This window comes from Calypte anna, chromosome 21, assembly GCF_003957555.1.
Source record: "Calypte anna isolate BGI_N300 chromosome 21, bCalAnn1_v1.p, whole genome shotgun sequence".
Taxonomy (NCBI): Eukaryota; Metazoa; Chordata; class Aves; order Apodiformes; family Trochilidae; genus Calypte; species Calypte anna.
The window spans coordinates 3,585,237-3,601,006 of record NC_044266.1 but is presented as its reverse complement, the minus strand read 5'-3'; the positions used below and the strand labels follow the sequence as shown (position 1 = coordinate 3,601,006).

At 52.8% G+C, this 15,770-nt stretch overlaps 1 protein-coding gene across 2 annotated transcripts; it reads right to left on the bottom strand.

The window, feature by feature from the left end:
* Positions 1-5,432: 5,432 nt before the first annotated feature.
* Positions 5,433-13,002, bottom strand: PERM1 (PPARGC1 and ESRR induced regulator, muscle 1). Of its 2 annotated transcripts, none has more exons than XM_030463825.1 (4): positions 12,902-13,002; positions 10,257-12,224; positions 8,680-8,796; positions 5,433-6,989 (listed from the first exon to the last, which is right to left on the bottom strand). In XM_030463825.1, exons 2-4 carry the CDS (start codon positions 12,220-12,222, stop codon positions 6,910-6,912), a joined length of 2,163 nt encoding a protein of 720 aa, XP_030319685.1. In that variant the 5' UTR covers positions 12,223-12,224; positions 12,902-13,002; the 3' UTR covers positions 5,433-6,909. The 2 variants fall into 2 exon arrangements, with proteins under 2 accessions (XP_030319685.1, XP_030319683.1); XM_030463823.1 differs by lacking the exon at positions 12,902-13,002 and adding an exon at positions 12,821-12,899.
* Between the last annotated feature and the right edge of the window lie 2,768 nt (positions 13,003-15,770).

The following is a 15,770-nucleotide window of genomic DNA, read 5'->3' as shown; positions in this document are numbered from 1 at the left end:
GTTTTGGCTGGGTCAGTTTGATCATTTTTCCTTTTTACCAGAACCCTCAAGCTGGACACTTTGAGGATCCACTGATCCTTGAGAATAGCTGTTAAGCCAAACCTTCCCCCAGTGAGCTCTGGAGATGTATGAGACATGTCCCATGGTGGTCTCTGAGGTTGGTAACAACAGCTGTGCTCACAGGATTGAATTCCTGCAAGATCAGAGTTACCTGACAAGTGATGGAGGAAAAAAAGAAATCCAGGTGTGAAGAGAATGGGATGCTCTCTCCACCTAATGCAAAAAAATCCTTTCCTGCTCCTGCTGTCTCCACACCATAATGGTGACCTCCAGTGTAGTGAGCCTGGGAGATACAATCAAGAAGTGTGTTGCCAGCAAATATGCCAGGTGGCTCACGTTTACCAAGGTCTTCCCTGGTAAGGGTGCCTTCTATTCCTCTTAGGAATTCCTCTTCACCCTTGACTCCCACCCCTCTGCACCTTACTGGTCTCACACAAAATGCTGCCTGTGAATATCTAGGCAGGGAGGGAAGAGGAAAAATTCTCTACAAACCACAGTACAACCATAACACTCCAGGGATCAGAGCAGTGCCAGCACAGGCTGTAACCTCTCTCTTCCCTCCCTCTGGAGCAGCAAGACCAGGAAAAAAACAAGGGACAGAGTCTCAGTTTTCCAGCCTCTTAGGCCAAAACCTTTAGTATATGTAAGGTCAGCAGCAAATCCAAATATTTTTACCTGAGGCTCCAAATTCTTAACCTTTGTTCCCTGAAGAGGCTGCAAACCAAACAAAAGCTCTTTTTTTGTTCTTTCACTGGTGCAAGCAAAACAATTCAGGAACTTATTGTACTTGAATATCTCTGTATTACATTGTACTTACATTTTCTTTTTTTGTTTTTTTGTTTCATAAGTTATCCAAAAAAGTTTACATGCAAGGTTTGAGTGGATTTTATGTATTTAACGTGTAAATGTGGCTGAGTTGAAGATCTATTTTATTTTCTAACTATGGATGAAATTCAGTACTGTAGAATGGGCAGCTGCCTGCACATTTGTGTGTGTGTGTGTGTGTGTGTAGGTTTGGGTTTTCTCCCTGTTATTGTTTACTTTCATTTTAGGAAGATTTGTATCTAATAGCAACCCCAAAAGGATCTATTTATTCAGAACAAAACTGCACTAGGGAACATCAGAAACACCTGGTATGCTGAGAGGCAGCCCTCCTGGTGAGCTGCTCTGAACACATTGACTTTGAAGACTGTCACCATCAATTTATTTTTTTTTTTAATTGGGTTTCAACAATTATATCTACAATGTATCAAAAGGGAAAAGCTCCTCCCTGTTGCTGGTGGATTTCTCTGAGGCTGGACAATTGCAATACACATTCTTCTGGAATATTTTTCTTCTCTCTTTCTTTGCAGTCATATGGTTTAATGGAGGTGAATTTTTGTTCCATCACTGCTGTCCTTCCCAAAGCCCCCTGAAGATTTTAGGGCCCTGGGTCCAGCAGGATTTCCAGAGTGCTGACTGTCTCTTGTTCAGGTCACTTATAAACACTTAATCCTAAAGCAAAATCTTCCCTGCTTTTGTTAGGCAACCTGGATAGATAATGCCAAAGCTCATCAGGCTTTGCTTCAGCCCTGCCTTCTTCTGGGGATCTTGGAGAGGTAAAATTCAGTCAGTGACAGCACTGCCCATGCCATGCTGGGACTTGGGATGGTTTATCCCATCCCCTCTGGGGAAACTGGGATGAACTGGGCAGGACACACTGGCCAGCCCCAGCACTAAGGTCAGGAATGGAGCAGAGCCCTTGTGGAGCCCAGATGGTGCAGGGTTTGGCTCTGGTTTTGTCTGACCTCACTTTGTGGCAGCCACTTTCTGACAGAGAGGGGGAACTGGGCAAGGAAAGTCCCAAGGACTGCAGCCAGACACCTGTGGGCCACTTTGGTCCCTACATCCGCTCTGGGCAGAGGACCAAGTGCCCTGGCTGCCTCTGCAGAGTGGTTCTGTAGGGGAGGAAGGGGATGTGACCTTGGATTTAAAGCTCAGTAACCTTTGAGGGCAGGCAGAGGGTTTGCCCTCCTGAGCACGCTGCTCTCTGAGAGAAAGCTGGAAAAAAGGGGAGCTGCTTGTGCTGTGCTCAAGGCACTGCATCACCAGGAAAGGGATGGAGGTGTTGGCTGCAGGAGCCTGGTTTGTCTGTCCTTTGGGGAGCAGCTCTGATGGTGATCTGTGACAGTGACACAAACACAGGGCCACCAGCAGCAAGGTGCTTCCCAAAGGTTGCAGAGATGTGACACAGCTTCTGGAGCAAGTTGAGTCCTGCTCCCAGAGTGGCAGCTTTCCTTCCTGGCTACATCTGGGCTAAATTTGTCACTCTTTCAACTGCTGCCCTTTCTCCAGGCAGGCTGCTCCTTTCTCACGCTTCCAGCACGCCTTTTGTGCACAGCTGCTGTGGTCTGTTGAGCTCTTATTTCAGGTCCTGAACTCCATCTCTGTCTTCGTCTGTCTGTGCCTGACTTATTGCCTTATTCCTGCTGTACTTCTGGGGCAAAGAGGAGCCACTTCCAGCTGCTGCCCGGGTCAGAACATGGTGATTTGGGATGAAATGTGAGCGTGCCCTTAGCAAACAGACACCATCGGAGGTTAGCACCAAGAGAAAGGGGGGGTTGTGGGTGTACATGGGACCTGAGTGTTGTGATAACAAACTGAAATGGTTACACAGCCCCTGCCATGGGAGCAGCTGAAGCACTTTTATTTACAGCCTTTCCCCTCTGGGTTTAGCTCCCCTAGAAGCAGCAGCACCTCTTCCTCCTCTCCCGCTATCTCTCCTTACTTTAGAAGCTTGCTCAGCTTTACTAAGCTGGTGGAATTAATGCAGAGCAATTTATGTGTTTCCACAAGCCCTAAAATATTTCCAAACCAGTCCCCATAAACATCAGCTTGGTCAGGACCCAGACCTCAGCCTGGTTTCCCAGTGGGTTTGTTGGCCTTCGGTTTCCCTTGGTGGTTTTGTCTTTGTGAGCTCTGCCCCCAGACACCTGCCTTATCCCCATGAAGACCCCCCCCAACCCCCTTGCTTTTCTTCCAACAAAGTTCTCAGCAGATGCAGGATTTTTTAAAAACTGAGGATTTCTTGAAGTGGCACTGGATGTCTCAGTGCAGGTGGTATTAAAATGGAAATCATAGCACCTGTAAACAACCCAAATAACCTCTAATTTCTGGAGAAATGTATCCATCCCTCCCAGCCCAGCTGGAGCAGCAAGATGATCTGAACCAGGTCACCCCCCAGGTGCCTGCCCAGTGCTCTGGAGCTGCCAGGAAGCCTGTGCACACCCTGCCAGGCAGGCTGGTCACAGGATAGCTGCCTTTTTATTCACAGAGGCAGATGAAAGGCATGAGATGGTACCAGCTGCCAACAATTCACTCCCTGACGAATGATCTCTCCACCCTCCTCACTCCCCCCAAAGTGCTAAAGATCCTGGATAGGGCCCCCTCCTTTTCCAAAGGCATAGCTGGAAAACTACAGGCTGCTCCATTTCTCTCTGCCTTCTGACTTTCAAGCTGCATTTTCACAGTTCTTTTGCTCAAAGAATAAACAGCAGAGAGAGGAGGATTTTTTTAAAAGACAGTGGAGCCTGTGACCTGCTCATTGGCTTCAAGACTTTGGAGAAAACCTCTTTGTGGCTGAGGTCAGGATGCTGGGCAGAGCAGCTCCAGCTGAAACCCTGTGCATGGACTCAGAGATTTTTTTATTGTATTTATAAGGACTCTTGAGGTTTGGGAATTCCTTGGGGAGCACTTGGTGTGAACACATCCCTTCCTGAAACCACAGCTGAGGCTGGGGAAGGACCTGTTGGGCAAACCTGCTCCATAACCCTCCTCGGAAAAGCCAGCACCTCCCTCTCCAGAGCCCTTGGTCCCCTGAGGAGTTAAAGAGAAACAGGATTTGCTTTAGCCTGTGATGAGCAACTCCCTCACTGCCCTGTGGGTGGGGGAATCCACCAAAATATGTTCTCACGGCCGGGTGGCTGAAGCAATTGAAGTTTCTGTCAGCCTTGGATACAAGGGAGGTGATGATCTCTCTGCATCCCTGGGCTGGCACCCCTGAGGCCAAAATCCTTCTGAAGGATGAGGACAAGCAGGTCACACCTAGCAAAACAAGTCCTGGGGAAGCTTTGCTCTGGTTTTATTAGGGAGATGAAGCAAAGGAAACAACAAAAAAAAAAGCACACATGAAGAAGTAAATCTGGCTGGCTAATATGATGGCTATGGAAGAGGGAGGAGGGAAGCAGCCCAGGGCTCCAGCAGCCCCTGGCACATGGTGATCAAGGCCAGATGAACCAGGGAGGCAGTTCCTGAGGGTGCACCTGCCTGACTTTTTCATCTGCTTGGCAAGAAGGGGTGTCAGATGTGGGAGCTACGTGCGAGACAAGGAAATGGGGGACGGGGTGGCACAGCTCCCACCCCTCTCTTTGGTGGAGGGAGAAGAGGCTCTGGGCAGCAAGGATGCACTGAAAAGGTCGTTTCTATAGTGGTGGCTGCTGGAGTGAGATCCAGGCAAGATGACCTGGATGCAGAGGGAGAGGAGAGAGCTTAAAAGGTTGGAGAATAAACCAAGCATTAAAATTGCAGGCAAGTCTGGGCTGGTTCCCTTCAAGGACACTAGAGACACTGCTGCTTGGCTGAGCACAGCAGACACTCCCAGAGCTGATATCCTGATACCAACAAGAGCTTTCAATATTTCCTTCTGCTTCTGCAGAGGGCTGAAAACATCTGTCTTCTGAAATATTTATTTCATCCGCTTCTTCCAGCAGAGATCAAAAGGAGTGTGACACGTACCTCTAACCTGATGGATCAGCTGGCACCTTCTGCAACTTTTAGCACAGGGAGATGCCAAATCCCATTTATGTCCCCACACCTGAACTCTGGAGGATCAGACACTGATTATCAGAGATAGGTAAAGGGCACTCACTGATAGAGGTGACAGGCATCACCCGAACACTGACTTCTCCTGGGAGGGAGCTTTGCAGAAGTTTTTGAACACTTAGGATGGAGGCACTGAGAGAGTAAAAATGTTTTCTGTCAGAGTGGGAAAACAGGTGCTCAGTGCCACTGTGTAAGTCAGGGACAGCCAGGAGGCTTCTTGTCCCACCCCAAGTGAGGTGTTTTGGCTGCACATGGCTCACCCAAGGGACACTGGGGCCTCTTCTTGCAACATCCAGGTCTGATTTGTAACTAGGGTCGTATCTGGGATTACTAACTGCACCCAAAAGAGAGGAGAAACAGCCCCACATACCCCATCCATCCTCCAGGGCTCCTCAGCCAGCACATCAGCTCCTACATTTTCCTGTCAACAGACACATCCTAGACTATTTGTCACTCTTTAAAACCCAGTGCTCACTCAGCAGCTTCACACACAAACAGCATCAACACAGGAATGTACACAAAAAGTATTAAATGAGATAGATCTTTATTAGAAGCTTCCAGCATATTTTATCTGCTCTCCTCCTCCACAAAACTCCTTTTACTGGATATACAGCTGCTAGAGTCCACATAGAGCCTGTACATCTTTCTCTCCTGCTATTTACTGCTACAAATCTCATCATACAATGGTACATTTGCTCTCTTATCAGCAATAATCCGTGGAACCTCACACATTAAAATCACATGGCACTCTGCACTGCAAGGAAAGAGCTAAACCTCTTCTCCCTCATTTTTAAAGACACACATTGCCACAGACTGTTCCTGTAAAGCTCATGGGCAGATCCCTCTGGGTATTCTGGGCAGATTTCCCACCAAGTACCTTTGTGGATCTGGTCCCTAAGTGCTTCACAAATCTCACATTCGTGCTGTTATCAGACTTGGGGGTGAAGAAAAACCCTCCTGGATAATGCCCTTGAGTGATCAGGAAGGAACCTGAACCACTTTACTTTTAATTATTCACCCCACCTTCCATCCTGGGTCCCCTCCAGCCCCCTCCAGACCCAGGAGGTTGCACGTTCAGCCTCCTCACTCCCCATCTCCTCTGTGTCTCTAGACCCTTCATCTGGTGCTTATCAGAGCCAAACAAGTACATGTGCCCCTTCCTCATCTCCAACATGCTCCTGTCCTCCTCAAGGCTCTTTCCCAAAGTTTCCCTGGGCTCAGGCCCTCTTTCTGCTGCCCCTTCTCATCCTGCAGCACCCTGTGTGACACCTGCCTATGGGACCAAGACGTGTCCTTTCAGTGAGTGCTCCTCATCCTCACCCAGACCACGTGCAATGAGAAACCCTATCCCAGCCTCCTGAACTGTTGGACCGAGCTGTGACTTCTTGGAGTGAAATCCAAGAGGATGAGTCCTCCTGCAGTGAGCCAAACTGGTCATGGGAGATCTGGGCCTTGCCAAGTGCCTGGCCCCTCCATCCCCTGCCCAGCTAGCCAGCAAAGGACCATGTTTGGACAGAGACAGCTCTTCTCCAAAGCCCTCTCCTCCCATCCTTGACAGATACCCCAACTTTTCCACAGGAACCAAGCACATTCCTGGTTTCTTTTGCTTTCTCCTCCCTCCACGACCTCCTTGGCCTCTGGGTGACTTCAGTGGAGGGGACGGGCAAGCAGTGCCCTGGAACAGACACTGTGACTACTCCTAGGAGATGATGGCACAAATATGCAAGAAGTGTACAAAGAAAGAAACAGAGCCAGCCCACCCCGGGCTCCTCTTCTGTCCAGTACAGGTACAAACTGCCTACCGTATTGAAACCACTGTCACTGGAAGGATCCTGCTCCCCGTGACATCCTTGCCCCCTTTAGGGATGGGTCCAGAGAAGTCTTGGTGCTGGGGTCCAGGCTTCTCATACCACCCAAGAACAAAAGTCCCCGGCCTCTGCATCCACCATCCTGGCCTGTCCTTGGGAAGCACCTCTGGATTTTGGGAGCTTAGATCCGGGGGTGTCCTTCTCTCACCTGCCGTCTGAAGTAGCGGATGGCAGAAAGGGTGCCAAAACTTGCCAGGAACACTGGAAAAGAGCAAAACACATTTCCAGAGTGAGGCTGGGTGTTTCTTCCAAATCTGAAGATTATTATTTATATTTTTTTCTTTCTCCAGTCTTGAAACCACAAGCTACTTGGCTCAGTTTGGTCCCACTCCTCCTCCTGCCTTTGCTCTTCATCCCCATCACTTCATGCTTGCTCCCACTGAGCTGCCCCCAGCCAGGGTGACCACCTCTAGTCCTGTAGTTTGGGCACAAGAATCACATCACTATTTCAAAATAAATTACTTTTTTTTTAAAGAGAAACACAACATAGACTTCCTGTGTGTGGTAGAGATGGGTGGTGGTAAGATGTACAGGTTCACCTGGAGATCTACTGAGTCTGGTCTTGGATGAGGAGGACACAGTAGGAACTCTCACCAGATCTTCAGGACAATCCCTTCATTTTCTGCCTCTGTGTGAGCCAGAAAGATACCAAGGAAAATACCATTTTGTGGATTATCTGTGGATACCCTGATCCCAGCCAAAAGCAGAAAATACCCAAAATCCAGGAGCAGAAAATGTAAAGGTACAAAAAAATTACTATTGGAGATTTACACAGAACCAGGTTCTTCCCTGTACTTCCAGCTACTGTTTTTAGCTTGGCTCAGCAGAGAGGTCACATTCCCCTGATCTGTGCCAAAGCAAGACTGGGAACCTAAGCAATGCCTTTGGACTTCCCTGTTTAAATTCAGACTCGATTTCTATTGACATGGCCTGAGACATAGTCAGGGAAATGGATAGAACCTAAAATGCCAGGAGAGAACTCCTGTCCAGGATGTCAGATGCTCTCTCTCCTCCTGCCTCCTGCACCCTGGGTTATGCAATCCTGGGGGCATGAGGCCCCTATCCCACTTTTCACACCCTCTCCAAGACCACAGCTACCATCTAGTACTAAGAAGGCAAGGAGGAGCAGGCCAAAAGCTCCTTGTGATGACTGTGCTGAGCAACCTTAGCTAATGAGCTATTCTCAGCCTGGGGTGTCAGCTTCCTGTGTGACCTTAGTGGGGAACATTCCTCCCCAGGACAAGCAGTGGGAAGCCCTGGCCCCAATGTCTCACCCTAGGAGCTGGACCCCAGGGCAGGGTGGCTTCTCTGGCTGTCCTCTGTCCTGTTCTTCCAGCAACCAGCAGCTCTTCCAGGCACAGCTCAGCTAATTGGGGCTGCCCAGCTTCTTCTGTCCCCAAGTGCTGTGGTTGGGGAGGAACCTGCATTCACTTGCAGGACTTGGTGCACCAGGAAAATACCTCAGCTAAGCTATATTTAGAAAAAAGATTATACCTTTCCAGCACGTCAAAAAACCCCACGTGTGCTCCTTCCAGCTGAGATGAAGGAGGATCAGCCTGCATGCTTGATGTCCTGAGCTAGCTTCTAGCTAGCATGGATCCTAAAGAAACCTCTCATCCCCTGACACCAGGACTGGTCCCTGTCAGGTGGGATGGAACAGGGCCAAAGCTGGGGACAAGTCACTTTGTGTGGGGAAAGGACAAGGTAAGTGGGTAGGAATCAGGAGAGAGAAGGCTTTAGAAAGCCACAGGAGAGTTTGGGAAAGCAGGAAGATGACTGCATCTCCCCACAGGCAGTGTTAGGTGTGTTAGCATCCCTGCCTTGCTCCCCACCACATGGTTCCACAAAGTCCTCCCCACCCCTCTCTCACCAGGATGGGCCCAGTACATACTGGTCTTCCAGGCATCTGGAGCCTGCAGGTCTGAAGTCTTCACTGCCCAGGAGGCAAAGGCACAGAAGACCAGGCACATGTCCTTGTGGGTCAGCACCAACGGGGCTTCAGGAATCCCTGGGAGAAGAAAAGCAGAAGGGCTGGGGTTTCACCTCCTCTGCCCCCCATGTCACTGGGGCAGGGAGTCCCTCACCCTTCCAGAGTAATAAATACATCTGTATTTTATACACATTTATTACACACCTACCCTCTGCCCAGAACAGATTTTTTTCACCACTTGTCAAGTCAAATGTGTCTGTTGAGGACCTGGGTGCATTTCCTATGGCAATTCCATGTATTCACCCCTCTGGGCCACCCCGATGCACTGGGGCTGCAGGCAGGTCCCCTGGGGCAGGGTCCCTTTCCTGCAAGGCAATGCCCCAAGACACCTTCCCTCCAAGAAATCCCAATGCTCAGCATCCCTCTGCAGATCCCACCTCACTGCCCCACCTGCCAGGCCCAGAGAGGGAGACAGCCCTGGGTGCTCTGCTGGAGTTCCAGCCTCAAGTCTGACTTGAAGATGTGTTACAAGAGTAGATTATTTTTGCTCCTATGTTTATTTAATCAGGTTTTAATTAAGACTGGCTTATGAATTAGCTACCACCCTGGCAAAGGGGTTTTTCCTCTGTGCAAACAGACTGGAAGGTTTATTTTGAGGCACCCTTTGGGATGACTCAATCATTGTTTGGTTTTAATATTAACTGTGAGGCACCATGGCTGTAAGCATCCCATAAGCTTTAAGATAAATACATGGGTTGTCCTGGTGGCTCAGACTTGCTCTCCTTTTGTTCCTGTTTCTTTTACCTGCTTCCAGTAGCAATCAAGGTTCAGGTAACCTCTAAGGTTCAGGTTACCTTAAGGTTACCTCCAAAAGGAGGGTGTTTTCCAAATTTCCATGTATTTTTAAGTCCCCCCTCACCTCTTTCAGAGGGAAACCTGGGATATGTTCCACCCTTTTCTCCCAGCAAAACGAGCTGGATTAGCAGCCCAGCCTTGACAGGACAGTGGCTGTCTCTCAGGGGCATGAGTTCTTTGGTGCAGAAGGATTTTGCTCCTTTGTCTCCCATTCTCTCAGCAGAACTGGAGGTCTGGGGGTCTGCAGGCACTGGGGTGGGAGATGCCTGTCCCCCCTAGACCTTGCAATCCCACCAGACATGGATAATGCCCACTGCAGTAAGCTCTTCCTGGCCATGGTGCAAAAGAACAGATCAGATCCACAGTAAATCTGATCCATCAGGGAGAAAACTGAGTCAGCTGGGAGGGGACTTTGGGCCCGAGTGAGTGTGGCATGAATGCTGTCACCAGCCCCAGGACTGGAGCTTGCAGGGACCAAAGCAATATGTGCACAGAATGTCCCTAGATTCCCTGCCCATGCCTCCTGCAGGGCACCTGCTGGGCATGGGGACAGTGTGAGCACCACGAGTGTGACACAGAGTGGTGGCTTCAGCCACCCTTCCAAAAATCCCTGCTAAAACCCAGGGCTGCTGTGGGGCACAGCAAGGTGCCCAGTTGTGGGGCAGGAGGTAGCAGTGCTTTACCTGTCAGTGCAAGGGCCATGTCCAAACCTTCTGGTGGCTCCTGGCCTCTTCCCAGGGGAGACAGTGGGATGAGGGCGAGTTTCTCTCCAGATGCTCTCCTCACAAGAGCCTGGGGAGCTGGGGACTGGCCCCTGAGCAGGCTCACTGGCTTCTGCAGGAGGGACTTCAAAGCCCCCACAGCTTTCTTCACCTCAGAGGCTGAAGTGATGGGGAAAATCCCTCTCCAGCCCGTTCTGTTCCTAGGCCCATCTGGAAAGAAGTGTTTGGACATCTCAGGGACCGAGATAACCAGGGAGTCTTTGACTGGAGCCGAGCTGGGATTGTCATTCTGCAGCTGAGTGTGGTCCAAGCTGCTGAACTTCTTTCGCTTCCTCTCTTTACCCTTGACTTTTTTCCTGTTTCCTTCTGGTTCACTGAAAAAATATTCATACAGTTCAGGCCAGGACATTTCCCCTTCCAAGCGTTTTTTCTCCCCTTCCAGTGAGTTCCCCAGTTCTTCTTCTTCCCCTTGGGATTCACAGAACAAATACTCATACATCTCTGGCCAGGTTACATCCAGAGTGTCTACCTTTGCAGAGGCTCCATCTACAGAGCACGGGGGGCCCAGTTCCACGGGGGGCTCAGCTGCAGGCTCCTTGGGAGCTGTCCCAGAGCCAGCCCCTTCAGAAGCCACCATGCTCTTGGGATGGAGAGGCTTCTCCAGCACTTCCTGGCATGCCTCTCCCGCGGGAGCCACGGCTCCGTTGGCCGGGATCACTGCCACAGTGTCACAAATGCCCAAGCCACCAGCCTGCTCCGGCTTCGAGTGCTTGGTGGCCTTCTCCTTCCCTGGGGGCTGTGTCTCTGGTGGCTCCTTCACCTTCTGCTTTGGAGGAGCACTCGTGGCTGCTTCACCCTCATCTCTGCCAGGGCAGGGCACCGCCCGCTTGCTCTCCGCTGCCTCCTCGCTCCCCACTTTCACCAGAGGCGGCTTCGCTGCCTTCTCCTTCCCTTTGCTTTTCCGTGAGGTGAGGGGTGAGCTCGAAGGTGCCTTCACAGCTGCTCCAGCGCCCTGTGCCGCAGCCCCCGCTGGTTCCCTGTCCCCTTGTGCCACCTCGGTGGCCCCGGCTCCGCGCTGCTTGCGGTTCTTTCTCTGCTGCCCTGGCACCTTGGGCCTCACCACGTCCGGGGAGCTGGGTTCCGTGCTTGTTTTTTCCCCGCTCGCCTCCTCCCGGGTTTTGGGTGCAGTCTCCAGGGACGGACTCGGAGGGTGGTCCCGCGGGGGTCCCCGTTGCACGGGCTCCGTTCGTGGGTTTTTCCTCCTGGTCGCCGGCGAACCGCTCAGCGGGAGAGGCTGCGGGACCAGCGGGCTGGCACGGGGCTCTTCGCCTCCCTCCTCCCCTCCTTGGGCTCCTGCTCCGGCTGGGGGCTTGGGGGTCTCCATGGCCTGGCAGCCTCTGCCTTCTCCTTCCTCCGAGGGCGGCTGCGGTGCCGCTGGCTCCTCACATCCCGCGTCCTGCCGGGGGGTGCCCGGGGCCGTGCCCCCCGCCGGGGTGGCTGGAGCGGGGGGACAGGAGGGCTGCCTCCTCTGGGCGCTGGGCATCGGAGGTGACCGAGGGCGGGCGGGTTTGTGGCTTTCAGACAGGAACCTGCTGACCGAGCCCAGCTCCGCTTCGTCCTCGCTGCCCGAAAGGAGCTCGGTCGGGGAGAGGTGGCCGCCGGCCGGCCGGCTCAGGGAGGTGTCTGCGGCCACCCCACGTGGGGCAGAGTGTCCCCAACCCGGCCCTGGATCGCTGCCCACCTTGGCTGCCACCTGCCCCTCGGTGCAGTCCCTCCCCGGCACGCCGTCCCCTTGTTCAATGTCACTGAGACACTGCTCCTCGGCCGTGGCCAGGGTGGCCGGCGCTAGGTCGCATTCCTCCGACGCCGAGAGGAACTCAGCCCACTCCCTGTCGTTCAGCTGGATGCTGTACTCGAAGTTATCCATGCCTGCAGCAGCACGGCCGGGGGAGGGGGGCAGAGAGATGAGGGCGTGAGGAAGGGGCACCAGCATCCTCAGATAGAACCGAGATGGATGCCCCCCAACCCTTTCCCCCCCAGCTTCCTACCCTGTTCCCCGGCCACCTGTATTCCCTCATCCTGACTTGTTTCCGGCTGCCCAAGTGGCCTGGGCAGCTCCTGGCAGGCTGAGCAGGACAAGTCTGGCTGTGCAGGACCTGCCAGCAGCGAGACAGACCACTACCACCCCCCTCAGGCCCCTCCCGCCTCTGCTCCCCCAGCACTGAGCCTTTGGGATCCTCTCTACAGCAGCATCCCACCTCACCTACCCCTTTCCTACTCCCTTTGCCTACAAGCCACTGAAAAAAGTTGTGGGGGTTCATGCTCTGGAGCATTCCTGCTGCCTCTGGAGGCATCATGCATGCAGGCAGCTTGCAGCACGGTGCACACAAGGACATGGCAGCAAACCAGGACAGTCCCTTCTGTACCCAGGGCTCTGGGGAGGGGAGATGTGACAGAGCCCCAAGGCAGCAGGGGGGATCCAGCAGCAGGAGAAGAAGCAGAGAGCTGACAGAGCTGCATCCTACCTGTGCCAAAGTGAAAGGGAGTGATGGTGCCATTCAAAAAGCCATGCAGGAAAGTCCTCCCAGCACAACATGATGCCTTACCCTTGACAGGGGCAGCGAGCTGGGCTCCAGCACAGATCCATTCAGGGGCTAAAAATAAACACCCCCCCCCCTCCTCCCCGGTGTGTCACTTGAGACCTGAGTGTGATGGGTTCAGAGAGGGCAGGCCCATATATAGAGCTGGTGGGGAAGATGTCAGGGTGCCAGACCATTCGTTTCTGTCTCACAGCTCCTGGGGTCTCTGGGACCACTCCTGATGCCCACTGCTCCCTTCTGCCATCTGCCTGGGGCTGCTCCACTGGATGGTCAGCAGAGAAGAAACGCAAGGCCACAGAGCTCACAGCCTTTGGCACAAGCCAGAGCCTGACACCTGGATGGCAAGGACTGATCTTTTTTTCAACATCCCCATCTCTTCGCCTCAAGTCTGTGGGTCACCACTTTCTGGTGTGGAAAAAAAAAAAAAAAAAAGCCTCAGAGATATTGTTTTCCTATTGATAGCACTCCTAAAGGCACTTTTAGCCAGCCCACTGCAGCTTGACATCAAAAGATGACAGCCAGCATCACAGTCTTGTGACAAACCTTGCGTGGTGCAGGGCAGCCAACCCACAGTGCCCAGGAGCATCTGGTGCAGGTGGCAGAGGGAGACTGGGGTCAGAGCCTGAGGGGGAGCCTGGCACGAGGGAGTTACAGGGGAAGCAACTGGCAACCAAAGTGGCCTGGAGGGTCAGCAACCAGAGCCAGAAATAGCCCTGCAAGTCCCAGAGCCTGCCTCCCACCACCCGCCCAGGGGCCAGAAATAGATGCCCCAAAGCAGCACAGAGAGGGCAGCCTGAGCCCCAGCCCAAGCCCTGCTGCCCCGAGGGGAGGACAGCCCTGCCTCCAGCCTCCACACACCCTTTTGGTCACCAGGATGCTGGAGAATTCCAACCTGGAGATGTCCAACCGGGTGGGACCCGTGTGCTCTGTTCCTCAATGGGAGGAGGAGGAGGTTCTGGCCGTGCTGCAGAGGAAGCAAAGCTCAGCACCCAAGTCCTGCCCCACATCTGGAGGGCAGCCAGGCCTCTTGCCCTGCCCTGCCATCCCGTGGGCAGGAAGCTCCCCGTGGTGGCTGCCTCCATGCACTGCACCAGCCAGGAGCTGGCAGCTGGAGCTGAAGTTCTGCCCCACGCCGCCGGGGAAGGACTGACCAGGACACATTTCCTTTCCCCATGCCCTGGGCTGACGCATGCAGGGAACTCGTCAAGCTGAGAAAAATGGGAAGGAAAAAGGTCTGCTGTCTTCCCATCCCATCTCCTGTCTGATTCCCATCCTATCTCCTGCCTGATCTGACTACACCCTTCTCCCTCTCCCCCTCCCGCGCGCTTGCAGACGCAGAAGGGAAACCAAGTGGCTTCCTTTTCTTGGCTGCAGTCGACTTCCTTCCCTTTGAGTCCAGCAGCCAGGGTTAGTCACCAACCCCTTTAAACTCTGCCTTGCAAACCACAGCAGGGAACATAAAAGAGACGGAGGCAGCGGGACGGAACTGGGAGCCAACAGCGGGCGGGCGGCCCCGCGTTATCAGTGTCACATTTAAACCCAGAGCTGGAGCAGCCCCACACCAAACCCTACAGGAACTGCACACACCCCACCACACACACACCATCCAGACACAAACAAGCCTCAGTGCAGCAGACATCCAAGTATTTATTTAGCTGGCCAGGGTAAAGCCCACACAGCGTCCTTGGGGAGCTTACACATCTGTTAGCACTTCCCTGGCAGCCCCTGAGGGGGGTGGGATGTGGAAGCCCAGAGTGGACTTCAAGGGTAAGGAACACTTTCCTGAGCCCCCCCAAGCTGCAGAAGGGACATTGTGTCCTGGAATGACCATCTCTGGTGTGTTGTGAGTCACCCTGGGCCTCTGGCTCCAGCTCTCCAGAGCCATCTCCAGAAAAGCTGCTGCCAGATGCTGGGATGCTGCAGAGCTGCTCCAGCACCTCTGGACCAATGTGACCGGCAGGAAACTGTGGAGAGGTGGGCATGGGCCTCCCCCTACTCCCCCAGTACCTCCCAGCACCTCCCAGCACCTCCAGTATTGACTCTCTGGTATTAAGGACATTATATAAATAACTAATGTCAACGTGTAATTAGAGAAGGGCCTGAAATAAAGCAGCAGATGAGGCTCCTGTGTGCCCAACAACGTAGGACACAGCGTGGGAGAAAGAGCCAGAACCAAGGGCATGGAGAAGGGAGCTAGGCAAGAAAAAAGTGGGACTGCCATGGAGGGACACATCCTTTGGCATGAAGACCCCTCCTGGGGCTTCAGGCTGCATTTTGTTACTCCCAGACCTCAACAGAGCTATATAGAGTAATAGCATAAGATAAGCAATTTCCTATCCAGGAAATTCCATTTGGGGAAAATTCTCCTCTTCACAGAGCTTCTAAAATCAGCATTAAAACATCAGGAGTAGGGGGGGGGTTGGCTGAATTCACCACTAAACAACACAGACAGTGCAGAGAAAGGTGGTCTGGGCACACACACTGATCTGCACCCATCACATGCTGTGTGCTAGGGGAGGAAGGGAGTGGGGAGTCTGCAGGAAAAGCAATCAGGAAAATAAACCCACAATGGGAAGAGAAATGTGTTCACAGCTTTAGAAGCAAGACTGCACTGGCTGCTTCCCACTGCCTGGGACAGGCAGCTCTATTTGTGTCCCTTTTTTCCTGCCTTTTTCTGCTATGGCTCAACCATCTTCAGCCTCAGTCACTGACACACTGTGGCCTTTTCTGGCTTATCCCTCCACTCTGCCTTCTGCTCTCTCACCACCAGCCTTCCCATCTTGTGATCTCTTCCCCCCACCCCTCTCCATCTGATTCATTTCTTCCCTTCCATAAATTCCAGCAGGGTACAAACTGCTGCACAGACAGCTCAGCC